The sequence below is a fragment of the Mastomys coucha genome, unplaced genomic scaffold, assembly GCF_008632895.1.
Source record: "Mastomys coucha isolate ucsf_1 unplaced genomic scaffold, UCSF_Mcou_1 pScaffold14, whole genome shotgun sequence".
NCBI classification, from domain to species: domain Eukaryota; kingdom Metazoa; phylum Chordata; class Mammalia; order Rodentia; family Muridae; genus Mastomys; species Mastomys coucha.
In genome coordinates, this window is record NW_022196896.1 from 38,866,037 (window position 1) to 38,885,291 (window position 19,255).

Here is a 19,255-nt window from a genome sequence, read left to right on the forward strand (position 1 = left end):
AACCTGTTTAATTCTACTAGAAATTATATCATTTAACTTAATTTAATACTCCTAGTTATTCTAACTAAATCAAAGGCATCCATATGATTCTTCTTCTTTTGAAAAAGTTCTTCAGAGAATGTAAAAACCAAATGTTCCCTTCTGCTATTAGTTACTGATTCATATCCTAAATAAAGTGAAACAATTTTTCAAAGAAAATAAAAATAATTTAGAGCTTATCTCTCTATACCTATTATAGCTATTTTATAAGTTTTTCAATTTAATCCATCATTACATGTAATATCAAATTTTAAAAGCCTAAAAAAACCAAAAAAATACAAATTAAAATTTTACTCTATAAGTCATTTATGATTTAAGAAACTTTTTTTTTTTTTTTTTTTTTTTTTAGAAAAAAGTATACTAATACACAACAATGTAAAACATGCTGGAAGAAATGTAAGTCATAATCAAGCAACATCAAATTGTAAATTAAATGGGAAAATGTACTCTACAGCTAATGAAAAGTAAGCAAGCATCCATGTGAGGGACTCCAATAATCAAATGCAAATGCATAGCTCGTTCCTTACAGGTGGAAGCCTCTTTCTTCTAACTTCATGCTCAGCTGACATAAGAAGCAACTCGAGCTCCTTTATTTTTTTTTCTTTATCAGGATCTTCATCAACAAAGGGTTGCTAAAATAAGTTAAATAAAAGAAAAACAAGCACTATCACAACTGCTTTAAGATAGTGTTTTCATCAGCCTATAAAAAAGCTTAATAATACTAAATCCAAATGTCACTGACCTATGCTTTTGATTTATCACATTTCCTCTGGAATCTAAAAGGGTACTTGTAAATATTTTCAACTTAGTAAAAGAAAACTGGAAAAATTAAATGTACGGGGGTGGGAGGAAGAGACATTATTTCAGGTATGGTAGTGCACACTTCCCATTCCCTCACTCTGGAAACGAAAGAAAGGAAGGTTTCAAGTTTAAAGCTATCCTTGTGCTACATGGTAGCACCTTATCTCAACAAAGCAGAAAGAAAGACAAAAAACAGTGGTAATGATATAGCTCAGGTAGTAATCTGTCTAGTATGCAAGAAGCCCCGGGTGGTCTCCAGCCTCACCTAAAACCATGCAGCATGGTGGCATACACCTACAATCCCCACACTAGGAAGGTACAAACAGGAGGACTAGAAGTTCAAAGAGTATCAACTACAAGGCCAGCCTGGGCTACATAATTCTGTTACAAATGAACAGCAGGGGGGAACCTAAAAACATGTTGCATTAACTATGTACCTCTGGAATATTTAGATAAATGCATTGTAAAGTGTCTTATACAATTCAGGAACTGTTTGAATGGTTTAAGCTATAAAAAGTGAACTGCCACACTGGTGCTGCTAATGACCTCATACTTTTTGGTTTTTATTTTTCAAATCCACTTATACACTTTCCTTTAGTTTTATAATACTTAAAGTAAAAAAAAAAAAATTAAAAAGACAAAACACTCACACACACAAAAACCTCAGCAATGTTCTTTATCCTAGTTTAATAGATAAGGAAATGAGTACTTATTCTACTTCTAAAAATATGTTAAATGCTTTGTTTTTGCTTTTTTTTAGTGGAGGGAGGGCACAGCATCTTTCTGCCTCATCTTCCCAAGTGCTGGGATCACAGGTCTGTACATATCACCAGGATTCCTGTTTTTCCTTTCATTTGTTTGATTTTTGTTGTTTTTGCTTTTTATTCTGTAGCCCTGACTGGTCTGATACTTGCTGTGTAGCTCTGCTTGTCTTAAATTGTGGCAATCTTCCTACCTCAGCTCAAAAACTGGGATTACAGGTAAACCACACATCATTACTATCTTCCTTTTTGTTTCTGTTACAAATTAACCTTACCTGAATAAAGGCAGAGGTCTGAACATGTTCAACACAATTGCCATCAGGTGACACATACTGATAACTAGGGATCTGAAAAAAATAAGTAAAGTATAAATGTTAGAGATTGTACATTTTATCACAAGCTTTCTTGGCTTGTGATAAAATGTTCATTAAAGCCAGGCGGTGGTGGCACACGTCTTCAATCCCAGCACTTGGGAGGCAGAGGCAGGTGGATTTCTGAGTTCGAGGCCATCCTGGTCTAGAGTGAGTTCCAGGACAGCCAAGGCTTTACAGAGAAACCCTGTCTCAAAAAAACAAAAAAACCCAAACAAACAAAAAATGTCCATTAAAAGTGGAACACTGCAAAGGGTGGTACATGCCTTTAATGCTTAAGAGGCAGACAGACCTCTGTAAAATCTCAAGGCTAGATGGTGAGCAGTCTCAGAAAAATAAAACAAAACAAAAAACCAACAACAAAACAAAAACCTGGAGACTGAATATTGCTGGCAACTTTGAAAACTCACAACTACAATAGTTTTTTATTTAATAATTGTATCATCTGTCCTTAGGATCTACTGATAAAACCTCGTGTAGGAAATAACCTACATTTAGATTTGTATTTTTGTCTTTCAATTTCATGAGACAGGGTTTTGTTTTGAAGCCCAAGCAACCTGGAGCTAACTATGTTAACTGAGACTGGTCTCAAATTTCTGACCCTCCTGCCTCAACTTCCCCAGTGCTGAAATTACAGGTGTATATCACCACATCTGGCTTCTAATCCTGGTTGTTGTATCAGCCTATCCATCTGTTACCAACATCATCTACCATATATTTTTAAAAGTCAGTTTTTATGTGTTGCCCTACTGCCTACAGAAGATAATAAATTGTGTTCATACTCTTATCACCACCTAACATCAATCTCTAAGAAAAAAAGAAGAGAGGGCTTTTTCTGTTACTGAGGTAGAAACCAATCAGAGTCAAGCATGTAGTCTTAACAGACACTCTGACAACGCACTAAGTATCATTGCCTCATTTCTAAAACATTGGTAATAAAAATTGCAAAGTTTATTTGAATTTGGGACACTAATAAAATACATGAGATGTTTGTAAAAAATAAAAACCTGGCAATCAAATACAAATAAGTATAAACTGTCTACTTTCTGTAATGGCCTAAGTCATCGTCTCATGCAAAAATCATTACATCTGAGCTCTAAAATATAGGTTAGCTTTCACAATACTCAATTAGGATCACTTATCACTCAACTTGGTAGCTTCAATAGATTAGAAACTTATTTTTCTCAAGCTTTTCAATGAAGATCTGCCACAGAATTTCAAACCAACATATTTTTTCTTCATGTCACACTTCTTAAGAAAAATTAAGCCAGGCAGTGGTGGGGCACACCTTTAATCCCAGGATTTGGGAGGCAGGGGCAGGCGGATTTCTGAGTTCAAGGCCAGCCTGGTCTACAGAGTGAGTTCCAGGACAGCGAAACCCTGACTCAAAAAACCAAAGAAAAGAAAAAGAAAATGTTTAAAATTAATAAATTAAAAAAATGAAAAAAACTATTAAAATTCTTAAGGTTAAGCGTCAGCAGTTAACTACACTATCATCCCATGTTTTCCTATTTATAAATTAAGATGTCACTACTTTAAATGTTTCTTTTAGAAGTCTAAAAGAACTTAGTAATGTTCATAAGAAGTAGAATGAAATAAAACCTGAGGCTCAGGAAGTAGACTTTTTAACACTGTGCCCAATTCTATCTTTTGTGAGATACTACTTGGTCCTAACAGTCCTTTACATTTTATGTGAAAAGAACTAAGACTGTCTATTATAAATACATATACAGACAGGGGAAAGCAAGTTTTATAAAGATTACTAAACAAATTTCTTACAGGTGGGTAAATGCATGTTGGAGGGGTCAAGACAGAGCTCCCCGAGTTCGACCTTGGGTAACCTCTAATGAATCTGTCTAAATGAAGGCTAAATCACTCAAGTAAAGGGCAAAGTAAAACAAGATCAAAGATCAAGTATTTCCTGTTCCCCAAAGGAAAGCTTAAATGGTCATCTTACTACTTCTCCTTCACACCGTTCTGTACACACCTGTGAGATAGGCAATACTACAATTACACAGAACAATGTTTGAGGAGAAATTACATAGATGTTAAAGCACATCTTTATGTCCACTGAACCATAACTGCAATGAATTAAAGAATACTGTTATATGCACACACTACATTTCTCAATGTGAAAATCACATACGGAAAGAAACTTTCAAGTGAAATTTGTACTAAAATATTTGTCAAAACTATAGCTTACTTTTTCAGTTTAGAAATTTAAATATCTATCTGTGTCACTCCCCAAAACAAATTTTACTTGTCCTTAAAAAAAAAAAAAATAATTCCCATATAGCAACTAAAGAAATTGTTTTTAAGTAATAAAGATATTAAAAATATGTGCCTGAACAGGAATGTAAAACTGATTCTGGGTTTGCAAATGGTCCATAGTCGCACAAGGTTTGTGTTGAAGTTTCGATGAAGATCGCTCTGATTTTATTCCATCTTGTAAGTAGCCCTCCTGCTCCACTTTCCTTCGCATGGTCGAATTCCAATGATTTTTGATAGAATTATCAGTCCTAAGAAATGAAAGTATATAATTTTTAAAATGGAAAGGACTTCTACAAATTTTAGCACTAACTTGCACAAAATATATAAGACATATTTTTACAACTGGTAAAATTGAGTATTTTGAAGGTCCCTTGTGTCACCAAGGTTCCATTCTCACGGAAAGCATAGCAACAGAGAAGAAAGACAAAAACAAAGAAATAAATAACAAGATGACCATTGCAGTGTGGATAACTAGGAGGATGAGAAGTGAGAGTACATGAGGTAAGTCTAGTTAGGTAGACCACGAAGATCTCTAGTGACGTGACAGTGAAGCCATGAGATCTCAAAGAGAAGATGAATTGGCAGTACAAGAACAGGAAAAAAGGCAGGCATAGGATCATCAGCATGAAGGTAACAGATGAGGGAATTCTAGGCTAGCCTGAACAACATACTAAGAGCCTATCTCAAAAACAAAAAACAGAAAAAAGAGTCTCTGGATAAAAGGCATACCAAGTACAAAGGCCTTGCAACAGGAAAAGGAAAAAAAAAATCAAAAAAAAAAATTAAGCTACAGATATAGCTAAGGGGTAAAATGTTTGTCTAGTAGTCTATAATAAACATTATATTTTTAGAAAATGAGTTCAGGGCTAGTGAGCTGGCTCAGCGGGTAAGAGCACCAACTGCTCTTCCGAAGGTCCTGAGTTCAAATCCCAGCAACCACATGGTGGCCCACAACCACCCATAATGAGATCTGATGCCCTCTTCTGGTGTGTCTGAAGACAGTTATAGTGTACTTATTTATAATAATAAATAAATCTTTGGGCCGGAACAAACAGGGACTGAGCGAGCGGGGTCTACTAGAGCGAGTGAGGTATACGGGAGCGAGCAGAGGTCCTAAAGTCAGTCTCCAACAACCAGATGAAGGCTCACAGCCATCTGTACAGCTGCAGTGTATACTCATATACATAAAATAAATACATCTTTAAAAAAAAGAAAGAAAGAAAATGAGTTTAACAGCTCTCTTTTTACCCAAGGTTCTTTTTATAAAGATGAACCTAAAGCTATTTGTAGTATAAATTTCATTCTGCACAAAATATACACTTACTAGAAACTCACTCTGTTAAAGCACTAAGCTAGGTTCTACACAGAGTAAAAAGGTGCATAAAATACTAAATATATCAGAAGTTCACAGCCCAGGGATAGTAACTTGGACAAAAGAAAATATAATACTGCATCTTAATTTCCTATGAAACAAAGACATTAATGTTTCCTTTATATATTTCTAAAGTATGCAAAGATTAAGGAATGCATATAAAAGCATGTTAGTTATATAAAGTACTACATAGAGATTACAGCTATGAAGCATGAGGATATATATCCTGAATGAGATATGAAATTGCCTAAGATATGATCTGCAGTCCTAGTAACTGTTAGAAAGTGTCTGAACCGTACAATGGAGAATGTACTTAGTACATGACTGCCTCAGAGAGCAATCCTATACTTCGGTTACATGGACTTTTATATTCTACTCCCACAGCATAAAGTATACCATAATTAAGAACTAAATTTCCATAACACATGTTCACAAGAATTTACTTTAATCAATGTATTTGCAGTCCCCAAGACTTGTGCATAGTATGTGAGAGAGATTTCTAATTTAGCTTTCACTCCACCAACTTGTACAAGGTTCTGCCTTACAGGCAATAACACAGAAACATGACTTGTGGAGTAGATGAAATGTTTATACAGCCTAAAGGTTTGTTCATTTTATTGTACAAATTAATCATATTCTTTACCACAAAATTACAAATGGACCCAAATGGTTCCTCATATTATGCAGTCTAAACTTGAATTACAAATAAAAGAATGGAGGTACTTGAAAATATATTCAATAGTAAGGTAGTGACGGTCATGTTGAAGCACAGAAACTTATTTCTGTTGGCACCTTCCAGGAAGTAACTTGGCAATCTCGGCCCAACGGTTCCCCAGCCGCTTGTGTGCTTCGTATATGATCCTGTCTTCTTCTTCTGTCCACGAAGACTTCTTCACTTCGGGGTTCAGGTGATTGTGCCATCTTTCTCGGCACTGCTTGCCTATTCTTCCTTTTAAATGTTTTGCAATTAAAGACCACCTTTTAGGTCCATATTTCTGAACTAATTCAATAACCTAAGAAGCAAAATCAAAGGTTGAAAAACTATTACTGTGAAAGAATTTTAAAATGTAACTCAAGCATGTCAAGGCTGGGGTCATTGTGGAACATTTTGGTTTTTCTTTTTTTTTTTTCCCAGTACAAGGTCCTAGGTTTGATCTGAAGCAACAACAAAAAGAGAAAAAAACCTCCAAATTAAAATTTCCACTTAAGCCGGGCAGTGGTGGCACACGCCTTTAATCCCAGTGCTTGGGAGGCAGAGGCAGGCGGATTTCTGAGTTCGAGGACAGCCTGGTCTACAGAGCAAGTACCAGGATAGCCCTGGCTACACAGAGAAACCCTGTCTCGGGGTGGGCTAGGGGATTCCACTTAAAACCAAAGCATTAAATTTCAGTGATAACTATAATTCACGAATGGTAATAGCTATCCTTTCAGCACTCAGAGAGCTCAAAAATCAATTCCCAATGCATCAAAAAGTTCAAGGGGCTAATTACTCATAAGTTAAACCATTTTCATACAATTTTAATTTGAAGTAACTATAAAATTTTTGAGATTTGTCTTTTCTACTCTTACATCTGAGAGAGAGAGAAGCTTCAACAAAAAGCCAGTGAGTCCATTGGGACGCGGGAGATTCATCTCCTCTTCTATCAAGCTGAAATAATAGTTTGTACATTTGTCCTATATTTTGTTTGCTTTTAGTTTAACTAAAATTTAAAGAACAGTTCATCTCCTAAGCCCATTTACTTCACTGCTACTCTGATCCATTGTCAAGTATCACCATGAATCACAAAGAATCATACTCATTCTATATTGGTAGATTAAGTTTAACATCTATCACAATTTTTATGAAATGTCTACTTGTTATATTTTTAAAAATAAGATTTAAAGGTTAAATGTACAGCTTTGATTATTGCTTTTTGGTTTTTCTTTTTTTCCCTAGTACTAAGTATGTTTAACAATTGTTCTACCATGAATTATGTTCCCAGCCCTTTTCTTAATTTCTATTTTTAAACAGGGTCTTACTAAGTTTACCCAGGTAGGCCTTAAACTTACCATGAATGTCTTATCTAGACCTACTGAGTAGCTAGAATTATAGAAAATGCACTAGATCCAGCTATTAAATATCTTTTTTAAAAGATCTCACATTGTATTTTACTTGTTTTTATTTATTATTATTTGCATGCGTATGATTTGTAAGTATGAGCATTAGACATATACAGAGCACAGTGACTGTGTAGAAGACAGAGAACAACCATCCTCCTCACTAGCCCCAGATCACATATTTTAAAACTGACAATTGCCAATTAAGAAAAGTCAGATCAGTCCTGAGCCACATGACGGAACTTGTTTGTTTGCTCTTATGGGTCTAAGGGTGTTCTAATTCCACAGGTACATTAGTAACAGGCAAGCCAAGGGTATGAATTAAAGAGCAATTCCTAGTAGAGGGCAGATGCTTCTATTCTTCAACTACTTTTATTGCACAAATAATTGATTTTCTTATTACAAACCCTCTGGAAATATGATGTCCTGATATTTATCTAATCATGAGATTCATTTAAGGTCAAGAGGAAAACTTAAGAATGATTCCCTTACATATCAAGTTATTAAATGTGAAAATAAAATTAAAAATTTAATGTTAATTAAATGTTAATTAAATTTTGACAGGAAACTATGCCTGCAATGTTGCTAAACCAAACTTTAAAGTATTTTTCCTTTTGTAAATGAAGCTCTTAAAAAGGACAGTACTTATTGTAAGTTGTTTCACTTATCCTTGCCCTAGGGGAGAAAAGCTACATTTCAAGACACTTAGCATTCAATTCTTATGCTCATAGCCTCCAAAGAACAGTACCAACAAACTTAAAGTGTGAGCTGGGGAAAATGGTTCAGTTTTTTTTTTAAGATATTTTCTTTATTTACATGTAAATTTCTCCTTTCCCAGTTTCCCCTTGAAAGCATGAAGACCTGAATTCCATACCCAGAAACAACTTTTTTTGTTCTTTCTTTCTTTCCTTCTTCTTCTTTTTTTTTTTTTTTTTTTTTTTTGAGACAGGGTTTATCTGTGTAGCCCTGGCTGTCCTGGAACTCTGTAGACCAGGCTGGCCTCGAACTCAGAAATCCGCCTGTCTCTGCCTCCCAAGTGCTAGGATTAAAGGCGTGCACCACTACTGCCCAGCCAGAAACAACATTTTTAAAAGCTGAGCATAATGGCATAGACTTGCAATCTCAACTACAGGGGGGCAGAAGGGCAGATCCATAATACTCACAGGCCCACCAATCTACCCCTACTTGGCAAGCATAAGGCCAATGAGAGACCCTATGTCATAAAAATAAATCCCGAATACTGTCTTAAGAAACACCACCATCTAAAATAGTCCTGCAGCCTCCTCATGTATGTATGCAATACATGTATGTCTACCCCCAACCCTAGCACACACACACACACACACACACACCACAAACATGCTAATAAGAAAATAAATCTAATCTACCAGTATAGTGAACATAAAGAATATGAACAGGCAGGGCGGTGGTAGCGCATGCCTTTAATCCTAGCACTTGGGAGGCAGAGGCAGGCGGATTTCTGAGTTCGAGGCCAGCCTGGTCTACAGAGAGAGTTCCAGGACAGCCAGGGCTATACAGAGAAACCCTGTCTCAAAAAAACAAAAAAAAGGGCTGGAGAGATGGCTCAGTGGGTAAGAGCACCAACTGCTCTTCTGAAGGTCCTGAGTTCAAATCCCAGCAACCACATGGTGGCTCACAACCATCCGTAATACAATCTGATGTCCTCTTCTGGAGTGTCTAAACACAGCTACAGTGTACTTATGTATAATAAATAAATAAATAAATAAATAAATAAATAAATCTTTAAAAAAAAAAAAAAGAATATGAACAAGGGGTAAGGAATGGCTCCATGGCTGTGGCATAAGGATGCATACACATTTATGACCCCAAACATATACTAATAAATAACTTAAATTTTTTTCAAAAGAATATGAATATGTTACCCTCTGATCTTCTTCCTTAGTCCAAGGACCCTTTATCAATTCTGGATTTAAAACCTTCTGCCATCGATGTTGGCACTGAAAATCAGAACGATTCTGAAAAAAATTTGGACAATTTTATTGTTGAATAAATTTCTCCCAGAAAGTAAATTAGCCCAAATTTAAGTATACCCATATGAATAAAATATGAATCAAAAATATATTCAATATCAAACTTTTACATGTAATATTTATTTTACATGCCTAAAATCCCAATTCTGCTCTTTCAATTAATCATAGGTTTAGGCTACAAATTGAAAACAATATATTTGAAATTAAGATATATATCTCTATACTATCCTTACAATACAGCAAGCAGCAAGACATAGTCCATAAAAAATTAATCCAGAGTTGAGAAATAAATGGCAGGAATAAACTATACGAAGCAGATATAAGACTTTAAACATAGCAGCTCAAATTAGTACAAATTTAAAAGAATCTTAAAGGCATCACTAGGCTCTATGTGTAGTAAAAGTATGTTTATAAATTATGCCTTTCAAATTACCAATAAAACATGAAATATTTTTATAGAAGATATACATTATACTTCAATTAAGTAGGTTAAAGACTGACACTTTAAAAAAAGAACTGGGGGTCTGGAGAGATGACTCAGTGGTTAAGAGCGCTGACTGCTCTTCCAGAGGTCTTGAGTTCAATTCCCAGCAACCACATGGTGGTTCACAACCATCTATAATGGGGTCTGATACCCACTCTTCTGGGGTGTCTGAAGACAGCTATGGTGTACTCACATATATAAAATAAATAAATTTAAAAAAAAAAATGAACTGGGGATACAGCTGTGGGGTAGAGTACTCCACTAGCATGCACAAGGCCCCAGGTAATCCCAGTAACTAACACACACAGAAAATAAAACACCTTAAATTCCAAAAGTGATAAATAAATGAAGCCTTATTTTAATATGTGTATGACCAAGTATCTACCAAGTATTGCTAAGATAACAATAAATAATAATACCTATTTTGTTACCAATTTATAATTTATAAAACTATCTGCTCATATGCAAGACTATAGATTTTCTAAAAATGTATAATGGATACTTATAAACATTTTCTCTATTAATATCTTTGTACCACTAGACTTCATTATTTTAATTTGAGCTCCTTCACCGGGCAGTGGTGGCACATACCTTTAATCCCAGCACTGGGGAGGCAGAGGAAGGCAGATTTCTGAGTTCGAGGCCAGCCTGGTCTACAGAGTGAGTTCCGGGACCGCCAGGGCTATACAGAGAAACCCTGACTTGAAAAAACAAAAAACAAGAAAACAAAACAACAAAAAAAGAGAGCTTCTTCTTTATGGCTTCTATATATCGATGCTGATCCATTTAAAGCTACTATTTCCTTCAAAATAACTTTTATGTAACCTGTATCAATACTAGTTTAAATCCAGTATACATAACTTCTAATTGAGTTTGCTTTTACTGACTAAATGCTAAGTGTCAGGAACTGTGCCATCCTTCTTTATATCTGTAATTCTCACAATACTATATAAGTAAGTAGCAGAAGGCCAAAGAAGTATTTTCTCTAAATTAACAGAGCTGACATTTGAATATAATTTAGACTAACTTTATAACCTGTTTTCCCCCATTATTTGATTCTGTTTTCATGTTACACTAAGAGATACTATGATTATATGAAAACAAATAAAAAAACACAGTTAACCTTGTTTCTGAAACTAAAAAGAATCAACACTGAAATTTAAAATATAGGTAATTTATCTAACAACTCACAATGCTCTTAAGAAACAAATGAGTACATGCAGAAGTACTTTCATATTTTATAAAATTACAATATGTGAATATTGGTATGATGAACAAGCATAATGTAAAATAATAAATACATAAATAGCTAAATGTGCTACTTCACAACTTTAATCTCAGCACTCAAGAGAAAGAGGTAAACAGTCATCTATGAGTTTGAAGCCAGCCTGATTTACATAGTGACTTCCAGGCTACCCAGTAGTACATAGTAAGATTTCATTCATCTCAAAAGAAAATCAATAAAAATATTCAAAAACATATGCATTAGATAATAAACCTAACAGTATAAAGTTTTCACATATATCACAGTTGAGGACATATATCAGTAGTAAAGTGCTTGCCGGAGTTCCAACATACAAAAATTAAAATAAAGCTGAGCAGTGAGTTTGAGGCCAGCCTGGTCTACAGAGTGAGTTCCAGGACAGCCAGGGCTACACAGAGAAATCCTGTCTCAAAAAAACAAAAACAAACAAACAAACAAATTAAAATAAAACCATTTATCACAAATATTTGTTAAGTTCTACCAAAAGTTAATGCCATTTTTGTTTTATAGTAAAAGTCCTTTTAGGCCTCCGTATAAATGCTTTACAAGTTAAGCAGCCATTATCCAAGATTCTTGAGACTAAAATTGTTTCAGATTTCAGCTTGGAGATATGGAAATATGCATGTATATATTAAATGATATATCTTGGGGATGAAACAGAAGTCTACAGATGAAACTCATTTATGCTTCGTATCTACCTTATACACATAATCTAATAATAGTAACATTTTAAGCACACCTGCATTTTTACTGTGATGTATTACATTAAGTCAAGTGTAAAACATTCTACTGTGGTTCTATATCAGTACTCAAAAAGTTGTAGATTTTGAAACACTTTAGATTTCCAATTTTTAGATTTGAGGTACTCAACCTGGATTAGAAAATTACTTTCTAAACCATTAGCAAACAACTACAAACATACCAGAAAGTAATTTAACCAGATGTTTTAAGAAATGAAACCTAAGGCTACACAGAGATACCCTGTCTCGAAAAAAAACAAAAAAAAAAAAAAAAAAAAAAAAAAGAAATGAAACCTAAACCATACACATTTCTGAAAAATAGAATATATAAACTAATGCCTTAAATAAAGACATGTTGCTACAGAAATACAACTTGATATTTCACTTACTTGAAGATGACTAGCAATTAGAGTCCAATCATCAGTTCCATGTTGTTCAACTAACTTCTTTAACTTGTCATCCTATTGAGAGGCATAAAAATTAGAAATATTTCCTCCACCGCTGGTATGTGGATGATATGCTCATCCTCTTAAGTCATACTTGGTACTCCTTTTGAGAAGAACTAAAGTCGCTATTACACAAATTCCTCCACTATTATATACTGTTTCAGTCAATCCCAATTGTTCACGTCATAGATTTTTTAAAAAGATGCACAACTAAGTTGATAATTTTTCTCACATTGTTTTCATAATTCCTTTTGTGACTATAATACTATTATTAATTGATAAATATGAGGCTAGTAAATCTTGCCAGGTAACTACCTCATCTCTTGTCCATTTTACTCTGTTCCAGAGTTTTTTCAGTCCTTTTTGTTGAGGTACTTCATAATCATGATCAGCATATTGAAGGTCATCATCCTCGTCCTCACTACAAAAGAATGTAATATGTAAGCTAAAGAATGTCACTTAAATTATTTAATTAAGGCACTGAGTCTGGCCGGGCGGTGGTGGCGCACATCTATAATCCCAGCACTTGGGAGGCAGAGGCAGGCGGATTTCTGAGTTCGAGGCCAGAGTGAGTTCCAGGAGAGCCAGGGCAATACAGAGAAACCCTGTCTCGGAAAAACTAAAAAAATAAATAAGTAAATAAAAGCACTGAGTCTGAATATACAGGCATGACTAAAAAAGCTCTTCAGAATAAACAATACAATCTCAATATTAATCAAAGTATACAGAATTAAGTCCTAAAGAGGAAGATGGGAACATTAGGTGGTACTGGAATATATGTGAAATGAAAGCAAAAGGAAACTATTTGGGGAAAGGAAGAGGACCTATGAAAAAAGATGAGTAAAGGCAATTGGGGAAAGACAAATCAGCAAGCTATAGGCTCAGTGAGAAACACTGTCTCCAAAGATTACAAACTCAGAGCCTGAATTGTATGGGATGAGAGAGACAGAGAGAGAAGGAAAGAGAGAGAGAGAAAGGAAGAAAGGAAGAGAGAAAGAAAGAGGGGGAAGGAAGGAAGGAAGGAAGGAAGGAAGGAAGGAAGGAAGGAGGAAGGAAGAAGGAAGGAAGGAAGGAAGGAGGGAGAGAGGTTGGGAGGAAAGAAAAGGACATTTTAAAGAATGAAGCCTCCATGAAGCCAGAGTAATGAGCGTCTGAAAACACACTCTCTAACATTTATTTAAAATTTTTTATGTACCAAAGATTGTGACAGTCTATAAAATGTTCCTCTTAAAACTTCACAACAGAGGCTGGAGAGATCCTTCTAGAGGTTAAACACACTTGCCTGGGTTGGGTTCCCACCACCCATACAGTGGCTTCTTTTCTGGCTTCCCAGGCACATAAATGTTGCACATTTATATACATGTATGTGAACATTCATACACAAAAAAATATCTTTTTAAAAAACTTTGTAAGGCATGATAACAAGGTCTTTAATCCCAGAATTCAGGAAGCAGAAGCAGGTGGATATCTGTTTGAGGCCAGCTTGGTCTAAAAAGGAAGTTCCAGACTAGCTGTAGCTACATAGTGAGACCCTATCTAAAATAAAATTTTAAATAAACTATAAAAGAAAACAAACTCCACGGAGGAACTAGAGAAAGGACCCAAGGAGCTGAAAGGGTTTGCAGCCCCATAGGAGGAACAATATGAACCATCCAGACGCCCCAGGGACCAAACCACCAACCAAAGAGTGCACATGGAGAGACCTATGGCTCCAGCAGCATATGTAGCAGAGGATGGCCTAGTTGGTCATCAATGGGAGGAGAGGCCCTTGGCCCTGTGAAGGTTCTATGCCCCAGTGTAGGGGAATGCCAGGGCCAGGAAGCAGGAGAAGGTGTGATGGTGAGTGGAGGGAGGGGGGGGTGTTGTTTGGAGGGGAAATGAGGAAAGGGTATAACAATTGAAATGTAAATAGAAAAAAATTAAAAAAGAAAGAAAGAAAGAAAGAAAGAAAGAAAGAAAGAAAGAAAGAACAGACAACTGGAAGGAAGAAGGATTACCAGTATTTGCCATTTCCCAGAATCAAAGAAAAAAAAAAAAAATTGGACTTAGAAGGGTTAACTTCTTCCCAAAGTCGCACCAAATATGGCATGGATGACTTCTAAAGTTCACTATTCAACCACTTTAATATACAGGACACATTTAAAAACTGCAGAGAGTTTAACAAATTCAGATAAATTAAAATCATGTAACTTTTCTCATCATAATGCAATAAAAGTTAAAAAAAAAAAAAAACTGCAGAAAGCATACTAAGAAACTGGAAGTTACCAAAGATTAACCTAAGTGCATTCTGAAATGAGAACAAGGTCCAAGCTGTAACTGTATAACCCTAAACATAACTTCTTATGACTGTAAGATGAATATATCACCTACCTTTAAGAAAAAGTGATTCAGCATTATGTAAATAGAATAATAATAATAAAATAATAATAAAATAGGTCTAATAGAATTCAAAATTATTTTTGCCTTACTAAATTTAGCTCCTAAAAATTCATTCTGATATAAAATATCTTAGGTGCAATATATGAATGACTTTTTTTTTTTTTTGGTTTTTCCAGACAAGGTTTCTCTGGATAGCCCTGGCTGTCCTGAAACTCACTCTGTAGACCAGGCTGGCCTCAAACTCAGAAATCCACCTGCCTCTGCCTCCCAAGTGCTGGGATTAAAGGCATGTGCCACCACTGCCTGGCCTTGAATGACTTTTAATATCTAAATGCAACATACACAAATTCAGTCTCACAAAAATCAAGCTCTAGATTTTATACACACATACACACACATGTATGAACCTACATTCATACAATGTAGGAACCCCTAATTTCCTGACTTGTCAAGTCCATTTGGCCAAAATTCTTCATATTTGTGCAGACAAAACATCAAACTCCTCTAGTCTTTTAGCTATGATGTCTAAATTGTAACAATAATTTGCTAGCCCTTAATATTGTTGTCAAACTATGCCTCAAACCAACACACAAGTTTAACTAAAGAAAATACCTATTTAGCAGCCAACATCAACTAACATAAATACGGAATTCACCAAGAACACACAATAGCAAGGAGATGCTTCAAGGTTTAATGATTTCAAATTTTTAAGTATGCTACTTAAGCAGGATAAAGCTCCATACTATAGTTTACAGAGTATCTGCTCTTTCTTAATGCTAATCACATTTCCCAACTTTCCCAATCAAAGAGTAAGTTCAACGGTATAAAAAACCAAGGTTACTATGATCACCCCCCCCCCGAAACCAAGCACAATATCTGACATTCAGATATTTGTAAGATCAACAAATGACTTTCCTTATTCTTTCTCCTTTTCTAACTGCTTTATACTCCAAAATTTGTGATATTTAATTTCAACCTATCTAAAATTTCTGCCTTTCTCAATACTATCATGATCTCAAAGTATATACAAGAAAGAAAAGACAAAAACAAAACAAACAAAAACTCTAGAACAGTGGTCTTCAAACTGTGAGTTGTGACCCCCTCAGGGTCACATGTCAGATATTTACAACAGGAGCAAAAGTACAGTTATGATGTAGCAATAAAATCATTTTATGTTTTGGAGGGTCACCATAACATGAGGGATATGTTTAAAGACTTGCAGTATTAGAAAGATTAAGAACCACTGCTAAAGGAGGGAGGGAGAAGATGTTTTTATTTGTTAAAATTCAAATATACCTCCAAGTGGCAGAATTTTTAAGCAGAACCTGCTAAAACATACACTTAAAGGCAATTCAGTACACAAGGAGTCGATAGAGAATATCTACAATCTGGCCTAACCTTTCCTAGAAATGCCCCAACAACATTACCACTTCCTGACACCCCCCCCCTCAAAAACTGTTAGGCATGCTTCTCACAAGTTCTTTGTCCTCATTCCCCTCTAATCTTAAGAGTTTCTGTCACAGCACATTCAAAACTATTTTTACATTTGGTTATATCTATGCCACAACAAATTTTAATTTAGGAACGCACCTGCATAGCTCTTTAATAATCAAATATACCTGCATCACATCTTATCTGTGCAAAATTTACCTTAAGGCTTTTATCAAAATATTTTAAGGATATGGGTTATAAATTTGTTACTTTGATCAAAAAGACTAGTCACCAAGGAATAATTTTTCTAAAACTTTATTCACTTTAAAACTCTTTATTGGGCTGGAGAGATTGCTCAGTGGTTAAGAGCACTGACTGCTCTTCCAGAGGTCCTGAGTTCAATTCCCAGCAACCACATGGTGGCTCACAATCATCTGTAATGGGATCGGATGTTCTCTTCTGGTGTGCCTGAAGACAGAGACAGTATGCATATAAGTAAAATAAATACAAACAAAAAACAAAAAACAAAACTATCTTTTGCCAGGCAGTGGTGGCACACACCTTTAATCTCAGCACTTGGGAGGCAGAGGCAGGAGGATTTCTGAGTTCAAGGCCAGCCTGGTCTGCAGAGTGAGTTCCAGGACAGCCAGGGCTATACAGAGAACCCCTGACTCAAAAAAACTAACTAACAAACAAACAAACCAAAAAACCTATCTTTTGACTGCATACTTTGTAAGAAATTTCTATTTCCACATGAAGTTGTATTCTGTTTCGCACTTAACATGGTCATCAGTTTCAGAGAGTTAGCTACATAATCCACTCAGCATTCAGGAAGCTGGGTTGAGTGGGTGAGGGTAAGAACAGGGAACACTAAAGTAGAATCTTAGAATCATCTCTACCACTGGGACTTTCCTAGCATTTAACTAATCTACCTCTTCATTTTGGCATAAATTTTTTGTTCATGAAGTTCTTTTGTTTTGATGTTTACATTCAGAGGTGAGTGTTGAATGCAGAACCTTCATTTATGCTAAACAAGCTACACCATGAAGCTATGTTTCTAGTCCTAAGTTATTTCTATATACACTTGATTGTTGAAAACATGACACCATTTCTAGTAATGTAACAAAGAAGCCGAGAAATGTATCAGTTTCACTAACTGTAGCGAGAAGATGCCAAAGGATGCTTATGATTTACTAAAGAGAAGGGAGAAGGGAACACCCTCATAGAAGCGATGGGGGGTGGGGGTGATGGGGGTTTCCGGGGAGATGGGGAAACTGGGTAAGGGGATAACTCTTGAAATGTAAATAATTTTTAATTAATTAATTAATTAAAAAAAATAAGAGCACTAATTGCTCTTCTAGAAGTCCTGAGTTTAATTCTCAGCAACCACATGGTGGCTCACAACCATCTGTAATGGGTTCTGATGCCCTCTTCTGGCATGTTTGAAGACAGTGACAGTGTACTCACATACATAAAATAAATTTTAAAATCTTAAAAAAAAAAAAAATTCAAGGCTGGTCATAGTGGCTTATATCTGTAATTCTAATACTTGGGAAGTCTGGAGGCTTTTTCAGAAATTCAAGTCCAGCCCAGGCTACATATTGAGACAGTGAATTTAAGGCTAACCAGTACTAGAGAATGAGACCTTGTTTCAAAAAAAAAAAAGTCTTTCTTTAATTTCTTAAGGTCAGGACAACTGTATATTTAAATATTTTCAATTCAACTGCACTCTATTTATGAGCATTTACCAAGTTGATTTAACAAAGTGAAATCAGGCCACCCAGTGGTTAATATGCTGTACTGCATATAGTGAATATTGGCTTCCACCTCTAAACTGCAAACTAGCATTATCAGAGAAAGACAAAATTTGACTTCAGATAATCAGGACCATTAATATTACAAACACTGAAGTAAACACTTTTAAAAATCTATATAATTACCCATAAACAAAAACAATGGATAATATTTCTAATTCTTTTAGAGGATGTATATTTTTAGACAAAAACAGGGTGGTCACAAAAGTCCTCAGAGTTGGATTAAAACCTTACAGACTGCCAGGCGGTAGTGGCACATGTCTTTCCCAGCACTTGGGAGGCAGAGGCAGGTGGATTTCTGAGTTTGAGGCCAGCCTGGTCTACAGAGTGAGTTCCAGGATAGCCAGGGCTATACAGAGAAACCCTGTCTCGAAAAGCCAAAAACAAAAACAAAAACAAAAAACAAAAACCTTACAAACTAAAAAGTCCTTATATTAACACATAAAAACTGAAATAGATTTTATCTGCTTCCCAAAAATAATATTGCTAGTTAAAGACACAAAAAAATCCTAAAAAATCCTTTCTTATAATTTTGTATTCATTCACTTCCACTCATGTTTCTGGAAACAAACATGAAGTTGCTACATACACACACACACACACACACACACACACACACCACTAAGGAAAAAACTTCCTATGTAGAACCTAGCTTTCATCTTATCATTTTAATTTAATCATTGGTCATCTCAAGTACAACTATCTTAACCTATACCTAGTAAGTAGACTTTGCAGCATCAGAATTATTGTGAACTTATTTTTAGGGGTTTAATTAACCTTTAGAAACTAAACTAGGGCAGGAAAGATGACTCAGCAGGTGTTTGCTGCCAAGCCTGTCAACCTGGGTTTGATCCTCCGGACAACCTTGGCAGGAGTGAACTTCCAGGTAACTGTCCTTTCAGCTTTCACACCCTGGCACAAGTGCATGTACACAGGCACACATGCATTCATGCATGAGCACACATGAGCACAC

At 35.4% G+C, this 19,255-nt stretch overlaps 1 protein-coding gene across 3 annotated transcripts in view; it reads right to left on the reverse strand.

Moving 5' to 3' along the window:
• Positions 1-19,255, reverse strand: part of Mybl1 (MYB proto-oncogene like 1) — a 37,393-nt gene that overhangs the window by 14,987 nt on the left and 3,151 nt on the right. For 2 of the 3 annotated variants that reach the window (XM_031366810.1, XM_031366807.1), the window contains exons 2-8: positions 12,974-13,079; positions 12,602-12,673; positions 9,617-9,709; positions 6,408-6,628; positions 4,317-4,491; positions 1,877-1,948; positions 567-671 (exon numbers count right to left, since the gene is read on the reverse strand). In XM_031366810.1, the coding sequence (XP_031222670.1) occupies positions 567-671; positions 1,877-1,948; positions 4,317-4,491; positions 6,408-6,628; positions 9,617-9,709; positions 12,602-12,673; positions 12,974-13,079 (844 nt within the window). The remainder of the gene's footprint in view (positions 1-566; positions 672-1,876; positions 1,949-4,316; positions 4,492-6,407; positions 6,629-9,616; positions 9,710-12,601; positions 12,674-12,973; positions 13,080-19,255) is intronic. The other variant, XM_031366809.1, reaches the window with a different exon arrangement.